Below are 17784 nucleotides of genomic sequence, written 5' to 3' on the forward strand. Positions count from 1 at the left end.
TCAAAAGCCTGATGTATCATATTTCATATATTTTAATATGATTTTCTAAAAGATTATGAATAATCAAGTAAACCCAAGTTTGAAAAATATGCTAAAGTAGACTTTATGCTGTGAATTTGTTGTTAAGCCGTACTGCCCCCTCATGTTTAAATGAGGTACTGCAACTCATCTGTAGTAATAACGCCCTGTAATCAACACGTCAACAAAACACAATGCTCTGGGCAATTAATTTAAGTTTATTGAAACATTTCACGTCATATATTTAACTACATGTGAAACATTTATTCCCAAAGCTCCTGTGATTCCGAAGCACATTTCCTATGACACTGGAAAAACAGTTAACAGAAAAAAAATAATAATCACAAACCAGAAGGGCAAAAAAAAGAATTGGCTAAAAAGAGGGGAGATGTTTCTTCAGGTCAAAGTTGCATCTGTACTGTGCCATGCACTGGCAGTGTGGAAAACATCATCTCCCAGATCAACTAATCAGTAACAAGAAAATGAAGGTAACATGAGTCCACTAAACCAGCCCACATACTGATAAGATTGTCCTGACTGCCCTCATCTGCATAACAGCTATACACACCTGTGACCATTACACTTGGGTGATTAATATTAGAATAAATGTGTGATATAAGCAAATACCTTATGAGTATTTAATATTTAACACTCAAGCTATGCTTCCTTGCTGAAAACCGGCCTAGACCATCTAACCACCTTGTTAAAGCATTTTCTCTTTCAACAGAGTAAAGCATGTGTTTAGGAATTGTTTTATTGCTATGCAGCCCATGTTTCAGTTAAATAGATAGTAATCAGTGTACAGACATTTAGACTGGAGCGTTAGATGGCTGAAGCTGGAGATGCTATTGAGAGAAGAAAGTGATATGTTAAATAACTCAATGATAGGAAAGCAACACTGATGATTATTATAGGAACCTCTTCTAGTCATCTATACAGTAATGATTTGAGGCATTCTGAGACTGAATAGTTGTTCTTGATTTCTGTACCCTTGTTTTTGACAGGATATAAAGATTGGCTTGGATTAAATAACGCTATGCTACATTGCTGTGTAAAAATGCAAGTCCACTTCCCTAACCAGATAATATCAGTATCTTTTCTAAAGACACCGTTAATACAGTAGGTTCCAATGGCACGATCAAGACATTGTTCAGCAAAGACACTCACAAATACTTCTGCAGATGGGTATATCTCATTAAAAAAACAATCAAGAAATGTCCAAGTCATATTTCACTCTAAAATAAAAAATAAAAATATAGGTAATTTTTTTTTTTAAATAAAGAAAGAGGTTTGACTTAAGGGAAATAATTAATATTGTTATTATGAGAAATAAGCACATTCCCCCTTTTTCCCCAATTGTCAGTAGCTCACAATTTTTTTCACATTACAAAAGTTACTCATATGCAAATGTTAAAAAATAAAATAAAAAATACTCAAGTATGTATATATTAGTGCTGTGAAACCGATTAATTGTGATTAATCGCATCAAAAAAAAAAAGTTTGTAAATATTTGTGTGCCTTTATACTGTATATATATGTGTGTGTGTGTGTGTGTGTGTGTGTGTATTTTATATAAACATACTTTTATGGTAGATGCGATTAATCATGATTAATTGATTTGAGAGCACTAAATATATAAACAAATAATTTTATTTTTAACTGTACATTTTTAAACTTAACTTCTGAACTTAAAGTTTTCCTGAATTAAAAATTAGCATGTTACAGTGATGAGAATTTTCTATATATGGGGGTGTTAAATATGAAAATATGACCTGGATATCTCCCCTTACGAAACTCATTCTAGATCAATTAAATGGCACATTTAAACTTGTCCACTGCTGTTCTTGAGTCGTTATGTGTGGAAAGCAAAGAAACGTAATCACACGTGGATGTGCACTGTTATTACGACACGCTGTGTTGTTTCCCTCCCGTCACCTACTGTCCACCCTGTGCGCAAAACAGGAAGTAACATCATCCTGTTCGCCTCTGATTTAGAGCAGCACCAGCTCACACTAGGTTAAAACAGAAGGGTTAAAAACAATGATGTTTTACATGAACATACACTTTGAGCAAACAGTAACTCATTGCTATATCCACTACTTCAGTACGAGAGAGGAAACGTGAATCATTAAAGTAGAAGCTCTACATCCGAGCTCAGATTCGGCTCACCTATGGAGGGTTGCACAAAAGAGGAAGTCAAGAATCGAAACTCTTATACCATATAATTCCATCCGATCACTTTAGTCATCTACGTAGATCGTCATTTTGTCCCGTCAAGTGTTTCTTTACAACTATAAACCAACATGGTGACGTACAGTCGCAAGCAATCCTTTGTTGCCACTGAGTAATATTATGTCCTCTTCTCTCAGTGTTTCTCAGTGGTTCATCCATCTCCAGTGGATGTCGAAGCAGTCTGTTCTCCATACGGCTTAAAACAAGAAGAATCTCGTATGTTACATATTATACATGTGCAGTCTTAATCTCTTTCAGCTCTCCGTCCTCTCTCTTCTCGTAGGCTGGAGATCTAAGAGGAGCTCTCTGCGGACTCTGCTGTCTTGGAGATCTTGTCGTCTGAAGGGCTTTCACTGGACAAGCCGGTATCTCCATTCTCTGTTCTGTTGTTCACTAAGTGCTTCCCTACAGCTGGAAGGAGAAAGAAAACGGACGGCCAGTTTAGATAAACTGCACAATTTTCTTTAAACCATTAACTGAACCTTTGGTTTAAATGATTATTTATGCTTTAAATTGATCAAAAGTGACAGTAAAGACATTTATAATGTTACAAAAGAATAAATAATTCTAAACTTTCATTTCATCAGAGAATCCTGGCAAAGAATACCAAGTAAGCCTATAAGAATGATTTCTGAAGGATCATGTGACAATGAAGACTGGAGTAATGATGCTGAAAATTCAAAACATCACAGGAACAAAATGTAAATATATTTTGCATTTTTAAATCTATTACAAAATAAAACTTGATTTTACTAATGACTGATTTTACTGTATTTTTGATCAAATAAATACCCTTGGTGGGCAGAAGACTTCTTTCAAAAACATTATTACATCTTACCAACCTCAAACTTTTGACCATTAGTGTGTATTTTTATATATAATCATTTCCCTTTTCCAATAATAATATTACAGTATTTATTAATCTATGTTAATATTAACTATACATTTTAATCTTTCAAGATTTATTTTAAATTAACTTTATTATTATAGTATCATTTATTTATTAATTTATATAATAATTACTTCTTATTGCCTTAGCATCAAAGATCAAAAATATAATTATTGGGAAAAAAATAACAATACAATATTAATATATTATGAACAAACATGAACTGACCATAAACAATAGTATAAATTGAGATAGGACAATAGTAATGTTTATAAACTGACAGATTAAAATATGAATGTATTATAAACAGACATGAACTGACAATGAATAATAGTATATTTTTACATTTACATGTATTAATAAATGCTGTAAAACAAATTGTTGTTCAGTTTTGGGCCATTTGCCAGGAAGAAAATGAATGAATTCAATGGACTTGCCTTGTAGAGAGGCGGGGTCAGCAGTGCTATTGTTGTGATTGGCTCCTGTTCCCTCTTCCAGCTCGTCCAGGTACAGACGGTAGCGGTGTCCGCTGTCATCTTCATACTCCACGTTCTCGTCATCAGAGTCCACTTCTGGAGCCACGTAAACCACTTCAAACTCGATCTCCCCCCTCTGCAGAGGAAACCCCCCAAATGTGTTAGTTTCTGGAAGTGTGGGTGTCTGTATGCATGTTTCTTAAAGGGTTCATTTAAAATGTTGTCATCATTTACTCACCCTCAAGTTGTTCCAAACCTGTATGAATTTCTTTCTTCTGTTGAACACAAAAGAAGATATTTTGAAGAATGTCGGTAACCAAACAGTTGATGGACCCCATTGACTTCCATAGTATGAAAAAAAAAAAAAATACTATGGCAGTCAATGGGGTCCATCAACTGTTTGGTTATCAACATTCTTCAAAATATCTTCTTTTGTGTTCAACAGAAGAAAGAAATTCTGAACATTTGGAACAACTTGAGGGTGAATGAATGATGACAGAACTTCAATTTTTGGGTGTACTATCCCTTTAAAGGGGTGGTAAAATGCCCTTTTCACAAGATGTAAAATATATCTCTGATGTCCCCAGAGTGTGTATGTGAAGTTTTAGCACAAAATACCCCACACATATTTTTACATAGCATGTTAAAGTTGTCACTTTTTGAGGGTTTGCAAAAACGCACCGTTTTGTGCCTGGCCCTTTAAATGCAAATGAGCGGCTGCAGAGGGCGGGGTTTCAAGAGCTCACAGCTGCGATTACCTCACGCATACGCACTAAAATGACAGAAACTGTTCTGCCTTTAATGTTAAAACGGAGTCAGACAAAGATGGAGAGACTCAAGAAGAAGTGACAACATGTAGAATGCAACAGGACGTCTCTGAATGGTTAGTTGATGAATTTATGTTGCTGATGTGGAGTTAACTATCTTCAATTAGCATATTCTGTCATGGTAATCTATAAATCGCTCAAACAGAGTGACTTTCTATTGCATGTGAAAAGATGGATGCTAAAGTTTGAGCTGATTCACAAATGTACTCTTATACAACAACTTTTCCTCTTCTGAACATGGACTGCGTGTTCCCGGGGGAGGGGTTTATGTACATTTTAAGGTTGGTGATGTCACTAACCCGGGAGGAATGTTGTGTAGTCCCTACCAGCCGTTTGTTGTAGTCCTTTTCTTTAAAAGCAAATATCTTCCTTTGCTTTGAACTTTGAGCGTTGTAACTTTGCAGATGTTGTTTATGCTCAAACAGCAATATTACACACTAACTAAAGTTAGAAAAGTGAAATCATACTCAACCACTCCTTTAAGTGAGTAAATATAACAGTTGGTTGCACACACAAAACTATCATGTGACTTCAGAAGACTTGAGTCATAGGGGTGGTAAAAAAAATCGATTATTGATTAATCGCGAGTATGTTATGGACGAGTATGAATCGATTATTAAATTTTCAAAAATTGATTTTTTATAAAAAAAATAAAAAATTAAAAATCCACTCTGCGTGCATTTAGAGCATGTTATGTTATGAGAGGCGAATTACAACTACTTCAGAAAACCCAGCACAATATAGGAACTACCAGGCAGTGACGTATGTGTACGCTGAAATAAAAAGTATTTCACCTCAGAAAAACGGACGTTCCTGTCCTGTCAGCCGTTATACTGTAGGCTACTCATAGCGCACACTCTTCAATTGCACGCGCAAATGCGGAGGGGCGCGCCGTGTATCGCTTCACTGTATAGTGCAAAGGAAACTACGAGCATGCAACGTTGTTACGTTGTAAATTAGTAAGTCATGAAATAAAAGTAAAATACCAATAAATCACGTTACTGGTACGTCGTGTGTTAGCTGAGAAGGATTTGCATGCAGGGATGATTTTCATTCTATTCACCAGGAGCAGTTTCCATGTTTCATTAACAGTTCTTGTTAGTATTGTGTATTCACCATGGTAACTGTCGTTTCAATATTAACCCCAAAATGCCACTTTATTTTCACTTTGTGTTATTTTTTATATTTGTAAAATACTGTGGCGGCTCATACCAACATTGTATTAACAAAAGCTAGTTTGGGACTGCTATTTAATATCTTTAGCTGAACACCTTGTCTTTCTAGAAGAAAATTGTCCAGTTTCTACAGTAGCCTATGTTGGTTCTGATCTACTTCCTAAAGGAAATAAGCCTTTCATTTATTTGTTATTGTTTAGTTCAACTTGATGAGTCACAACACAATGTGATGTATTCATTTCTGTGTTCTACAGAACATAAGCTACATACAAATAATTCTGAAGTTATAACTACACGACACAGAAACTGACTTTTTTTAATACTGCAATCACTTTGTAGTGTATTTTCGTTTACTGTTGTGAACTGGAAAATCAATAATCGCTAATCGAGAATCGTTAATAATCGAAAATCGACTGTAATCGAATCGGGACTTCAATAATCGTAATCGAATCGAATCGGGAAATCAGACAGATTAACCACCCCTATTGAGTCATATAAATGGTGGATTTTGTTGTCATTTTAGAGCTTGACAGACCAAGTCCTCATTCCCTTACATTGAACTGAAAAGAGTGGCCACCTTTTGTGTAAAAAAAATTAATAAAAAAATAAAAATATTTTTTGTACAAGTCAAATGTGTTTGGAACAACATGATGGTGTGTAAATGATGACAGAATTTTCATTTTTGGGTGAACTATTCCTTTAAAGCAGCATGTTCTCTTCAAATACTTCATAACACCTCACAAGCCCAATTAAATAACTCAATTGAGAATGGGACTGAAACATGGTTCTCATGATAAGTTATAGGTCACACGCCAAGCCTGATCTGACAGGCCCCTCGTCAGGCTGCAAACTGAACCGAAAGAGGGTCCGTGTGTGTGTGTGTGTGTGTGTGTGTGTGTGTGTGTGTGTGTCTCACCTGCTGTGAGAGGATGGTGACGGCCTCTTTGTGCTTTGCATCTCTCAGGTTGATGTTGTTGACGGCTAAGATGGCATCTCCCACATGCAGTCCTCCGCAGCGCTCTGCAGGCTGGGTGGGGTGGATTTCGGAGATGAGGATGGGAACACCGTGCTCTTTCCCACCCTGTATTAATTGCAGAAATGCAAACATTAAATCAGGACTTTGAGTTTGGAACAAACATTAAATAAAATCATGACTAGTTCACAATCAAAAGGATCAAAGGTTGAACTCACAGTAATGGAGATGCCAAGTCCTTCATGATCTTCTTTGCTGAGAACCACTTTGCGTATCGGGCCGACTCCTTGAGTCTTTTTCAGAGAATCTGTTTCCTGGAGAGGTAAATATATAGAGAACACACTAAGGGTGAATCACATGAAAATGGTAAAAGTTAATCTCAAAATTAAAAAACAAACAAATAAATAAATAAATAATATATTATAATAAATAAATAAATTAATAATTAAGCTTATTTCATTGACTTTTAATATTTAAATATTAAAAATCTTAATTTTATATTTAATATATTTAATATTATAAATATAATTTTTTTCTATTTTAAAATATATTAAAATAAGAAAAAAATATAAATAAATAATAATAATAATAATAATAATATTATATATATAAATATATATATATATATATATATATATACATAAAACACACATTTTATTTCTTATTTTAAAGGATAAAAATAAATAAATAAGAATGTAATTACAACATAAGAAATTACATTATTAACTTCTGATTTAGATTTTAGGTATAAATACACTACAGGCAAATTATTCTCTTGACTATTCAAAGTTTACTCTGATATAACTAGTTCGCCTTCTGTATGCAATATCGCCAACTTGTAAATGAAATGAATGTACTGTCTTACATGCCCCACAGGTGATGGCAAGGGCTTCTTGGGATCATTGCGCCCCCTGCAGGCTCGGATCACTGTTTTGTGGCGGTGCAGGTGAATCTCCGCTTCAAGCTGGTTCCACAGTTTGTCATGAGCTGGTCCTTTCATGTCTCGCCCGAGCAACTGGATCTGCTGCACCCTGAATAATAAAAAAAAGCATTCCTGTTACCAACCACTTTGGCTCTTTGTGTGCAAGATATCGCCACATGAAACCCACACAGTGGTCAACCCGAACAGGAGAACAATGCTGTCCCTTACCTCCCAGCCAGCTCCTTGTCCAAGTACTTTGCCGCCAGTCTGGCTCCATACACCTCAGCCTGTAGGACCGCAATGTGCCTGCGGAGGGCCTCGTTCTCTTTCTTCAGCATCTTCACCTCTGCCTCCAACTTAGCCTCCTTCACTTTTTCTTTCTTACTGGCCTCCAGTTCCTTCTCCTGTGAAATGTAATCAAACAAAGACAAGAGGTGAGCAGTTGAGCGCCCAAACTCTGTGGTGTGCTGGTGGTCTGACCATGTGTGCATACTGAGGTAAGTCATCCCAGCAGAGTAACATCAAACCAGTCATTTCCAACGTGCTGCCCAAGAGGACCTACGTCACCACAATGAACACAACAACTTCACAACAGTACAAATAACACACAGGTGAGGTGAGATCACCAGACAAACACTCTAGTTAAAGAAATAGTTCACCCAAAAATTTTAATTCTCCCATAATTTACTTGTATCCATCCTACGTGTATATGACTTTCTTCTTTCAGCCGAACACAATCAGATTTGAAATTTACAATATCCTGGCTCTTCCCATTTTTTGAAGCATCCATCCATCATAACAGTAATCCATACGACTCCAGCAGGTTAATAAATGCCTTCTGAAGCGAAGCAATGGGTTTTTGTAAGAAAAAAATATTTTTGGGTGAACTATTCCTTTAAAACATACCACTTAATGTGTGCACATACTATAGACTCAGAATTGTAACAAATGTAGATTTAACATCATAGTTAAGTTTGCCAATAGTGACATGAATCCAGCCAATCAGGAAAGCTAATAGAACAGACTTGCGTATGAATGGCTCCTCTTCATTTGTTACAACCCCTGGAGTAAAACAAAAACATCTAGCAGTAGCTATGCACCTATACTGAAGCTTATGGCTGATAATGATCAGCTTGTGCCAATAACTAAAGGCAAGGCACGGTCACATTGTTGTCATCATGTGACCTTCCAGCGTCAGTTACGAATGTCATTCATAAATCCTCTCCCGTGGTCTCATGGGATATAGTATAGTGTTCACTTCATCGAACGCACACTTCAGAATCTCAGCGGAAGTAGTAGGTCATCCAGGTACTTTTCGCCTACTGGTTTATGTATAATGTATTTATGAATACTATGTATTTGGACATACTACTCAGTTGGAGTAGTGTTTTTCGCATACTATCTAGTAAGGAAGTATTCGATTTCGGACTCAGTATCTGCTCTGAGTTTGGGTTGCTTTAACCTGAATTTGGGAATGGCATGTGCACCAACCATCTACCGAAACTTGGGAAGCAATTATCAACAATAAAGAAGCTCCCTGCAGTTTCAGTCAAAATAAATGTACAACGGTTCAACATTTGAAAATGAAGAAATTAAATACAGCCATAAATATTCGTATTGTATGTTTACAGTTGAAATGTAAAATAAACTAATTATTACTATTATTTTTAAGTGAAATATTACAATAGCAATATTTCTTCTTTTATTTGAATTTATTAATTTTCATATTTGAATTTAGTAATAATAATATTTATATATAGTCACACAACTTTGGCCAAATTGTACAGCCCTACAAGCAAACACAGCAAACCTGGAATTTTTTTAATCACAACTTTTATCAGAAAGTGTGCATTAAAATTTTTTCCCCAAATTGTGCAGCACTAAACCCTAACCTAAATACATTGTAACATGTTGCATAGATGTAGAAATTTGCACAGAATGACATTATATATTTATTTGGCTAAAATACTTTCTGGATAGGACTTATTACAAAAAAAAAATCACATTATCAGTTCAAATTTTAGGCTGTAATTCTACTAGTTATCAGCGGATAATGTATCGGCCTCAAATACACTGTGCACCTCTTGAAGTTAATCTTCAACACAAGGCCGCATTTGCATTACATGGTTCAAGTGACCCAATTCCGATTTTTTCCACATGTGGCACAGGTCGGATATAACCCACGAGCGTGTAAGCAGGAAAAATTTTCTCAGATTGATCTCGGATCAATTTCAGGCCTCATTCATGTGATCATTAAACAGATCGGATATTCCCCTTGCCAATTCAAGTCATACGTCATTGAAAAAGCAACAGTGGCGATCACATGACTCTTTTCAATGCCCAGGCTGCAACAAGGGCTCTCCTCTTTTTTCTCCACCTTAAGAGACCAATGTTTGCAGACCTTTAAAAATGGTGAGGAAGCTTGAACTATCATTTCGTCTACATCCATTGCACCGTTTTCACTTCCTTTTCGGCCTAAGCTTTTCTGGGTCAGTGTGTCTACCTTGGGTTGTTTCACCAAGTGTATAGTGAAGATGCAGATATCAGATATGGGTCACTTTTAAAAGAAAGACCGGGTTGATTGGCTCTAGTCGGATATAGTCAACGAATCGGAATTGGGCATCAAGACCCGCAGCGTAAATGCGGCCAAAGAGAACATAGTTCTTCATTAGGGATGGTTGAAACAGACAGCAGAAGCATTGACGGGCAAAAAGAAGAGTTAGATGGGACACACAGATTCAAAACAATGCAAAACTTACCTTGTCCTCCACTGAGGGAACAGGCTTAAGATTGAGAAGAAAAACAGAGGGTCAAAAGTTAGAAATGCAGGGTTAAACAGGAAAGCCGGTTGTGAAGCTTCATCATTTCTCCTTACATCAACAGGGTTAAGTCAGGAAGACACAGCAGAGTGCCAACCAATCCAGAGCCTGTTAGTGTTCATTACAACTGATCATACAAAGATACCGCAATTACACCATCAAATGTCACAGCTGCGCTACATAGACAAAAGTATGTGGACACTTGCTAAGTAGTTCCAGTCACTACCATTGTTGACAGCTGGATAAACTCAAGCATACAGACATGTAATCTCAACAGACATACAAGTCGTTTCCTCAAATTTCGAGATGGTCCTCACTGCAGAACATGAAACCTTACATATACCTAAACCTACCCATCTCCACCCCTTAAATCTGGATCCAACTCCGCCCCCTGGATCTCGTGTACTGCAGTGAGGTGCTACTGCAGATTTCTGCCCTCGGCTAGTCATGCTGCTGTTAAGTGAAAAGGTCTAGGAACAATGACAGGTCAGTTACAGAAGTTCACAGAACAGGACAGCCGAGTGCTGAAGCATGAAGTGCACAAACCCTGTCTGCAGCTTTGATACTCACTGTTGACTTACAAACTGCCATCGAAAGCTTGAGTTAGAATGTTAATAAAAGTGCTTTTTTTAATGTAATGGTATTAGTCTATAATTTTATTATTCAGCAAGAGCACATTCAATTGATTAAAAGACAATAAAGTGACAAAATCTATTTCAAATAAATCCTGTTCATATATATATATATATATATATATATATATATATATATATGTGTGTGTGTGTGTGTATGTATGTATGTATGTATGTATAACACGGTTAAGTGTAATCTTTAGAAAATCGTATCTGCTATTTGCATATTGTGTATCATGGAAATATGCACATTCATCTAGGCAATATAGTAACAAATGAATGGAAAACGAAACCTAAAGCAAAGAGCACACATTGATAGTCTGTGGTTTGTTTGCCAAATGCTATAACAACATTTCTGTCTGCAAAACAGGCTCCTGGTTTGTCTAGTAATACTCTTTTAAGATGGGTCTGGAAGAACTCGATTGGCCTGTTCTTAACCTCACTCAACTACTTAGTCTTAATCACTAAACATCATTGCTAGACTCCACTGACACCCCAATGGAAGCAAATTCCTCCATCAGTCAGTGTCACATCAATGAAACACTTTTCCAAAAGAGTGGAGGCCATTATAATGGTTCTAATTCCACATTCGGGGCTTTCGCACCGGAGGAACCTTTTCATAGTTCCTAGAACTAATGGCAGGACGCAGGAGTAACCGCTTTTTTGCGTGTTTGCACCTCAGGAACTGGGAGGAACTAAATGAGCTCCTACTTCAGAGTAGGATCTAAACCAGCACAATAGGAACTACTAATGATGTAAATGTACGCTGATTGGTCGAACACACATGAAACACCAGCACTCGCCATTAAAAAAAGAAAAAAGTTGTTATAGCCTATTTATTTACTCCGAGAACTATCTCAACAAATATGGAAAACAGTGATAGAAGGACCGCTCAACCTTTATTCTAAGGAGAAAATCCAATGAGACTTTGAGGGGACCAAGCGAAGCATGATTATGTATTTCTGCTCAGCTAGCAACAGTGGACATCAACCACACGGCAAACGCTCATACTTTTTATATACTATTTACTTTCTTTGTATAAATAACGTATTAGACAGGACTGTTGAACAAATCATTAACTAATGAAGACGAAGAATGGGAGCGCTGTGTGCTCAGGCTCTGGTGTTCTCAGCGCAGTCAAAATAAAAGTCTGCCGTGCCGTCAAAATAAAAGTCACAACAACAAGAACGGATTACATCACTTCAGAGTTCCAACTGGTGGTGCAAATGCAACCAGGTAAACGGCCCTAGGGGAACATTTAGTTCTCACCCTGGTGGCTAGTTCCTAGAACTACTTGGTGTGAAAGCCCCTATTAAAGGTGAACTAAGTAACTTTTTTACCTTAACTGAACAGCTTCGGAGTCACTGGAATGGTTATAATACTTATTTCGGGTTGAATGGTGGTCGTTTCGCACCCACCTGGTGCCCGTGAGCGGAAAATACGCACTTGCAACTTTGGGGCGGCGGGCCGCCGCGTCAGGAAGTCTCGCGTGATATCAGGTCTCGCGATGTAAACAACTGCTTTACGGCCAAAAGAAATCTGCTAAAATGCTGTCATTATTGCGCTCCCTCACGCTGTCCGAACCTGAATGAAGAAGACGTTTTAAAGAATGTCCCATCTGCTTTGATGTCGTTGATCTACTAGCCTCTGGTGTCTGAGAATCACCAACGAGTTTTTACAACAGTGTTGTCAAATATCTATTCCGAAGCTGTGGGGGGAGGTCGAGAGAGATACCTGCGAGCAAAAAGCGAGAATACAGCGTAGAAATCCCGAAGCTACTGAGTGCTGCTTTAATGCCAATAGTTTTGGAACGAGATGTTCAGTGATCAGGTGTCCACATACTTCTGCAAACATACTGAGCTGAAGATCCAGGTGGCCTTAAAGGGATAGTTCACTCAAAAATAAAGTTCTGTCATTTACTCACCCTCAAGTTTTTCCAAACTTGTATGAATTTCTTCTGCTGAACACAAAAGACAATATTTTGAACAATGTCGGTAACCAACCATTTGATGGACCCCATTGACTTCCATAGTATGGGGGAAAAAATACTATGAAAGTCAACGGTTTGGTTACCGACATTGTTCAAAATATCTTCTTTTGTGTTCAACAAAAGAAATTCATACAAGTTTGGAAAAAGTAGAGTAAATGACAGAATTTTCATTTTTGGGTGAACTGTCCTTTTAATGCTAACATATTATATCTAGGTGTCTCACAGGGCAGTTTTTTAGTAACTCATCTATATATAAAACACAGTCAGTTCTGCTACATTTGTAGTAATGTGAAGCTGTGCCCACCATCCTGTCCTTGATAGAGTCTGAGTCGACCGCCTGGCCGCCTTTGGCTTGGAGTTTGAGCTGCATGGCGTGGAGTTGCAGAAGCTGTTCATGAACTTCCTGCTCCACCACGACCTTCTCCGCCTGGACATCCGTCAGCTCCGACCGCAAGTCCACCAGCTGAGCCTAAAGCGCACACACACAGAGTATTATTAAATAGCCATCCAAGAATCATGCTGAGTCTTGCGCTGACTCAGTGTCTGCATATGAAGTATTGCACGATCCTTCACTGATCTAGAAAAGTAAAGACATACAGATCAACAATGTTTATCCTAACAGACGGAAAATACTAGACAGTGGCCTAGCAAACAGTGCATGTCTTCCGACATGTTGAGCCATGTTTCCCATGTGAACGACTCTAGCTTATAGGTGTCATTTTAAAAAGAGAGGGTGGAAAACTGCACACTTTGCCTCTGCAAATATCCATAATGATATTTCTTTAACTCATGAGGATTTACATATTTTACACATCACATTCATGCATATGCATTCACTACATAGTAAGTTAATTGAGGCTTTGTGTGAGATGTTACAGTCCTGAATGATAATAAAAAATACCTACTTGAAATCCAATCTGACTGTTCAGATTTCATTAGAAAAATTGGATTTCAAACGTGTATGAATGTTGGTCGGATTGGGTTTGTAAAAACATTTTTTTCCTGTCCGAACAACAAAATAACTAAATGCATTTGAGTCAGATATGGTAAACAATCTGTACAAAGAACACGTGACATTTAGTTCATCCGAAACATAAACAAGCGTTCATTTTCATATTCTCATCTGACACACCCATTACAAACCACAGCCACAATGAATTATGTGATCCCGTCCCCCATCCGAAGGCACCGCCATTAGAAATCAGCTCAATCCTCCAGCATTGCAGCTTCTTAAGTAGCGAAGCTGCATCAAGGACAGAAATAAAAGTCCTCTCGTAGAAAATCCACTGATTTATGTATGTGCCCGGCCTCTACTGAATAGCCAGCGTTAGCTGAGGGACTCTCATATTTAGCAGTAATGCATTAGAAAAGATTCATTTATCTGTCAGTACTGTTGTACTCAAATCGAAAGTAGCGAGAGTGGTGAATCTGAACCCAATGGCCCTTCGGAATACTTCAGATTCCCACCGCTTCCCGTCCCAATCTATAAGTGTAAAGCAAGACAATATTCTCTGTTACAACATTTCAGCTGGCAAAATTGAATATCTTCCATTTGAATGAAAAATGTAATGTAACTGACTCGAAACGAAGGCACCAAAGTACCTCAAAAGAGTTTGGTGTTTGCGATGCAGCATTTAACTAGAGAAAAATGGCTCATTGTCGCAGGCCGAGACCTTTTACACAGTATCAGCCTTCAGACAGGGTGTAAAGATATTTGGGTGGGCACTTTGGAAAAATGACATCAGTAGTTGCATAAAATCAAAATGGACTCTATTTACTGAATACTGAAAAGTTCTACATGCATGTTATTGATCTTACTGTAAACAATTCATCTATGCATGTTTCCTTTTTTTTTGACCTCATAATTTTTAATCAAAGTGTCATAACTTGATCTTCCAGTGAAACAACAGACTTTTCTCTGGTGGCGTTTGCCAGTCTTTCCCGACATTTTTAGAAAGATTTCTGCTGTGCAAACTTTCTAGAAGCTAATGCACAGTATCCGCCACTAAAACAACAATAAATATAAGACAAACAATTGGATGACTAATCGACCACAGTGGCCCATACCCATTTAATATCCTGTTTCTTTCAACAATGTGTCACATTACGCAAGTGAAATGGGTTAAGAATGCAGTTTCATGATGAGACATAATGTTGGTATATTAAAGGTGCATTGCGCAACATTTCATGTTAAAAATACCCGTTTTTCTAACCCATACATGCTTAAACAATTGCCTGATGGGCTGAATGAGCCCTTCTATGATCACTGCGATTGCCTCTATAATCCTGTACAGTAAAATAAATAAGAGGGATTCGGGTCGGAATCGACTGGGCGTGACGTCATGCGCGTTCACGCTCACCTGGCTATGTCTGGCAGGTTTGTGTATTCGCCGCCATTATCCGCATCAGCGAAGACAACTCAAGCGACTTTTGCAAAAGTAGAAGATGGATTCAAAGAGACCGGCTTCTAGTTCATCCCAAACCCCAACGCAAACTCCACATAACCGCGTGCACAACTCTGGTTGTTTCGCGTGTCGCCAGAAGGGGGCATAGTTCTGCAAAAACTCAGAGACTTGCGCAATGCACCTTTAACTAACAAAAATGTACTACAATATTAAGGCACATTCACACCAAGATAACTATAAAGTTTCGATATTGTTCTAAAAAAAATTTAAATATAAAAATAGCAGAGTCCACACTACAACTATAACGTTGTAAAAACATTTCCCAGCTGATGAATGTTAAAAACCTTGACAGCCAATCAGAAACCACCAGACGAGCAGCTCGTGCTTAGAATACACAGATCAATTTAGGGCATTGGTGTGTGGATGCTAATATAGTTATAGTTACCATTATAATTATCTCGTTCCAATGATGAGGTTTTTGGATAAGTACCATGTTAATACCATCGTATTCTTTGCAGTACTTTGAAGTATCTTATCATTTAAATGAATACCATGGAATGGTATAGTCTCACCACAGTGCTTTTATTAGGACAGGAAGCTGTGATCTTCACTGTCACATCCAACTCTCCTCTTGTACAGCAGGGTTTTTATCAAGCTGTGTGTTAATCTGCTCTGCTCAGCTGCGCCGGTGAAGAGGTGGGTCCATGTGCTAAACTACCTTCTCAGAAAGAAATTCAGCCTCCCACACAAATATACCTGTGAGTCACTACCATTAAGAACATGTTATTTTGAATTTTCTATCCTGGACTCAAGGGATTCCTCCGTGGCAAAGACGATTCATTTCCCCTGTGGAAAGCAGCCTAATACTGCTTTTCAAATTGGACTGTGAGCTTTGATAAAGAGCCATTAACAGATTTGAAAAGTGGTGGGAAAAGCAGATTACATGTTCTGGTCTCCTGAGAAGCCTGAAACCATCAACACACAGACAAAGACACTAATTATCTAGACTGTGTAACAGAAAAATCACAGGACACCAGAAATCAACAGCAACAATACTTAATACATGAGCTGGAACATAAGTGCATGTTATGTGGAGGGATGTTTTACATGATGCACTGCAGTCAATTCAAACAGAAGAAAGACCATATCTAGCACTGAGATAAGCAGGTTTAACAGGTTTTTAAATCCCACCGTAGTTTTATGCAAATCATTTTCCAGGCAAAATAATTAGCCAGATTTGACCTATTCAACTTTAGAATGTTTACTCTGGATATGAACAAGATGTTTTGTATGTTCGCCTCTTTTCATTACCATCATGACATCTTGCTTCGTGTCAGGGTCCTGATCACCCTGTCGGGTTTATTGTGCATTAACTTGGTACTTAATGCTCAAAAGCCCCGCACTTTAAATTAATTCCATCTCAAATTTAGTGTAATCTTGTACAAAAAAGATTTCAGTATGCTACATGGAATGAAAAGCTTCTGTTAACACAAAAGGAAATATTGTGTTTACACAAAAGGACGTTTGCCATAATCTATACATTTATACACTTTCTATTCAGAAAGTACACACACACACACACACTATGGCCTAGTGAGTGCAATATTTATATCCCGTGGTATTTAGATAGTAACTTTTGTTAGTTTATAGTAGTAATAGTTTAAAATCCATCTGAAACATGAAGTTACAATTTTAGAGAACATTAGAAACCTATTTATATTATCATTTACATTTTTGTACAATAAAATACAAACCAGGTATTAAAGACTAACAGCCATAATTCCAAAATGAGTCACTCCAAAACACTCAGATTGAAACATTCAACACAGAATGCATAGCCCACAGAGAGTTCTATGTCAGTAAATAAAAGAACATCAACTTTGCCTAAAGCCTTTAAAAGATCATATTCATCTCTTTTCCTCACCTCTAGCTTGTGGTTGAGCTGGAAGATGGTTTGGGCTTTATGACACAGCTGAGCAAAACATGAGCTGAGACTGGTCATCTTCTGACGGCCCTCATATGTGATATCCGCCTGATCCGGGTCGATCTCTCCCAGTAACAGATCCACATCCACAAACGCCTTGTCAAACTCCTTCTCCAGCACCTCCAGCCAACGGAACATGGACATGCCGGGGCCGGGAGCCGCAGCCGAACCGGCGGAGAGGGCCGAGCCCGGGGATCCAGCACCGCCAGCGGACGCAGACATCTTCAACACGGGTAACGTTACAGGAAGAACACACAGATTACTTTTACAATTTAGTCCTTTACTCGGCGCGATCACTTGACCGTTCAAGTTATATTAATAAGAGGCTTCTGGTGTGATAGACCGTGAGAGTGATGCTTTGTTGAGGTGTTTTCCGTGCTCTCATCTGACCAGGAAATGCGAGATCGAACAAGTCAACAACGTGGATTGATTAGTTTAGTCT

The 17784-nt window shown here is 37.8% G+C and overlaps 1 protein-coding gene across 2 annotated transcripts; it reads right to left on the reverse strand.

The window, feature by feature from the left end:
• Positions 1-216: 216 nt before the first annotated feature.
• gopc (golgi-associated PDZ and coiled-coil motif containing) lies at positions 217-17774 on the reverse strand. Of its 2 annotated transcripts, XM_084431870.1 has the most exons (9): positions 17283-17774; positions 13258-13422; positions 10272-10295; positions 7741-7916; positions 7456-7621; positions 6809-6904; positions 6534-6698; positions 3577-3751; positions 217-2661 (listed from the first exon to the last, which is right to left on the reverse strand). In XM_084431870.1, the coding sequence occupies exons 1-9, from the start codon at positions 17562-17564 to the stop codon at positions 2543-2545; spliced, it is 1368 nt and encodes a 455-aa protein (XP_084287996.1). In that variant the 5' UTR covers positions 17565-17774; the 3' UTR covers positions 217-2542. The 2 variants fall into 2 exon arrangements, with proteins under 2 accessions (XP_084287996.1, XP_084287997.1); XM_084431871.1 differs by lacking the exon at positions 10272-10295 and having other exon boundaries at positions 2047-2661; positions 17283-17729.
• Between the last annotated feature and the right edge of the window lie 10 nt (positions 17775-17784).

This window comes from Rutilus rutilus (assembly GCF_951802725.1).
Source record: "Rutilus rutilus genome assembly, chromosome: 15".
In the NCBI taxonomy this organism is placed as follows: Eukaryota; Metazoa; Chordata; class Actinopteri; order Cypriniformes; family Leuciscidae; genus Rutilus; species Rutilus rutilus.

Coding starts and splice junctions, on each gene's coding strand:
- gopc (XM_084431870.1), bottom strand. CDS start 17,564: ATGTCTGCGTCCGCTGGCGGTGCTGGATCCCCGGGCTCGGCCCTCTCC. Junction 6,699..6,808: donor GACTTGGCATCTCCATTACT/GTGAGTTCAACC, acceptor CAATTAATACAG/GGTGGGAAAGAGCACGGTGT. Junction 2,662..3,576: donor TGACCCCGCCTCTCTACAAG/GCAAGTCCATTG, acceptor TTCTCCTTCCAG/CTGTAGGGAAGCACTTAGTG.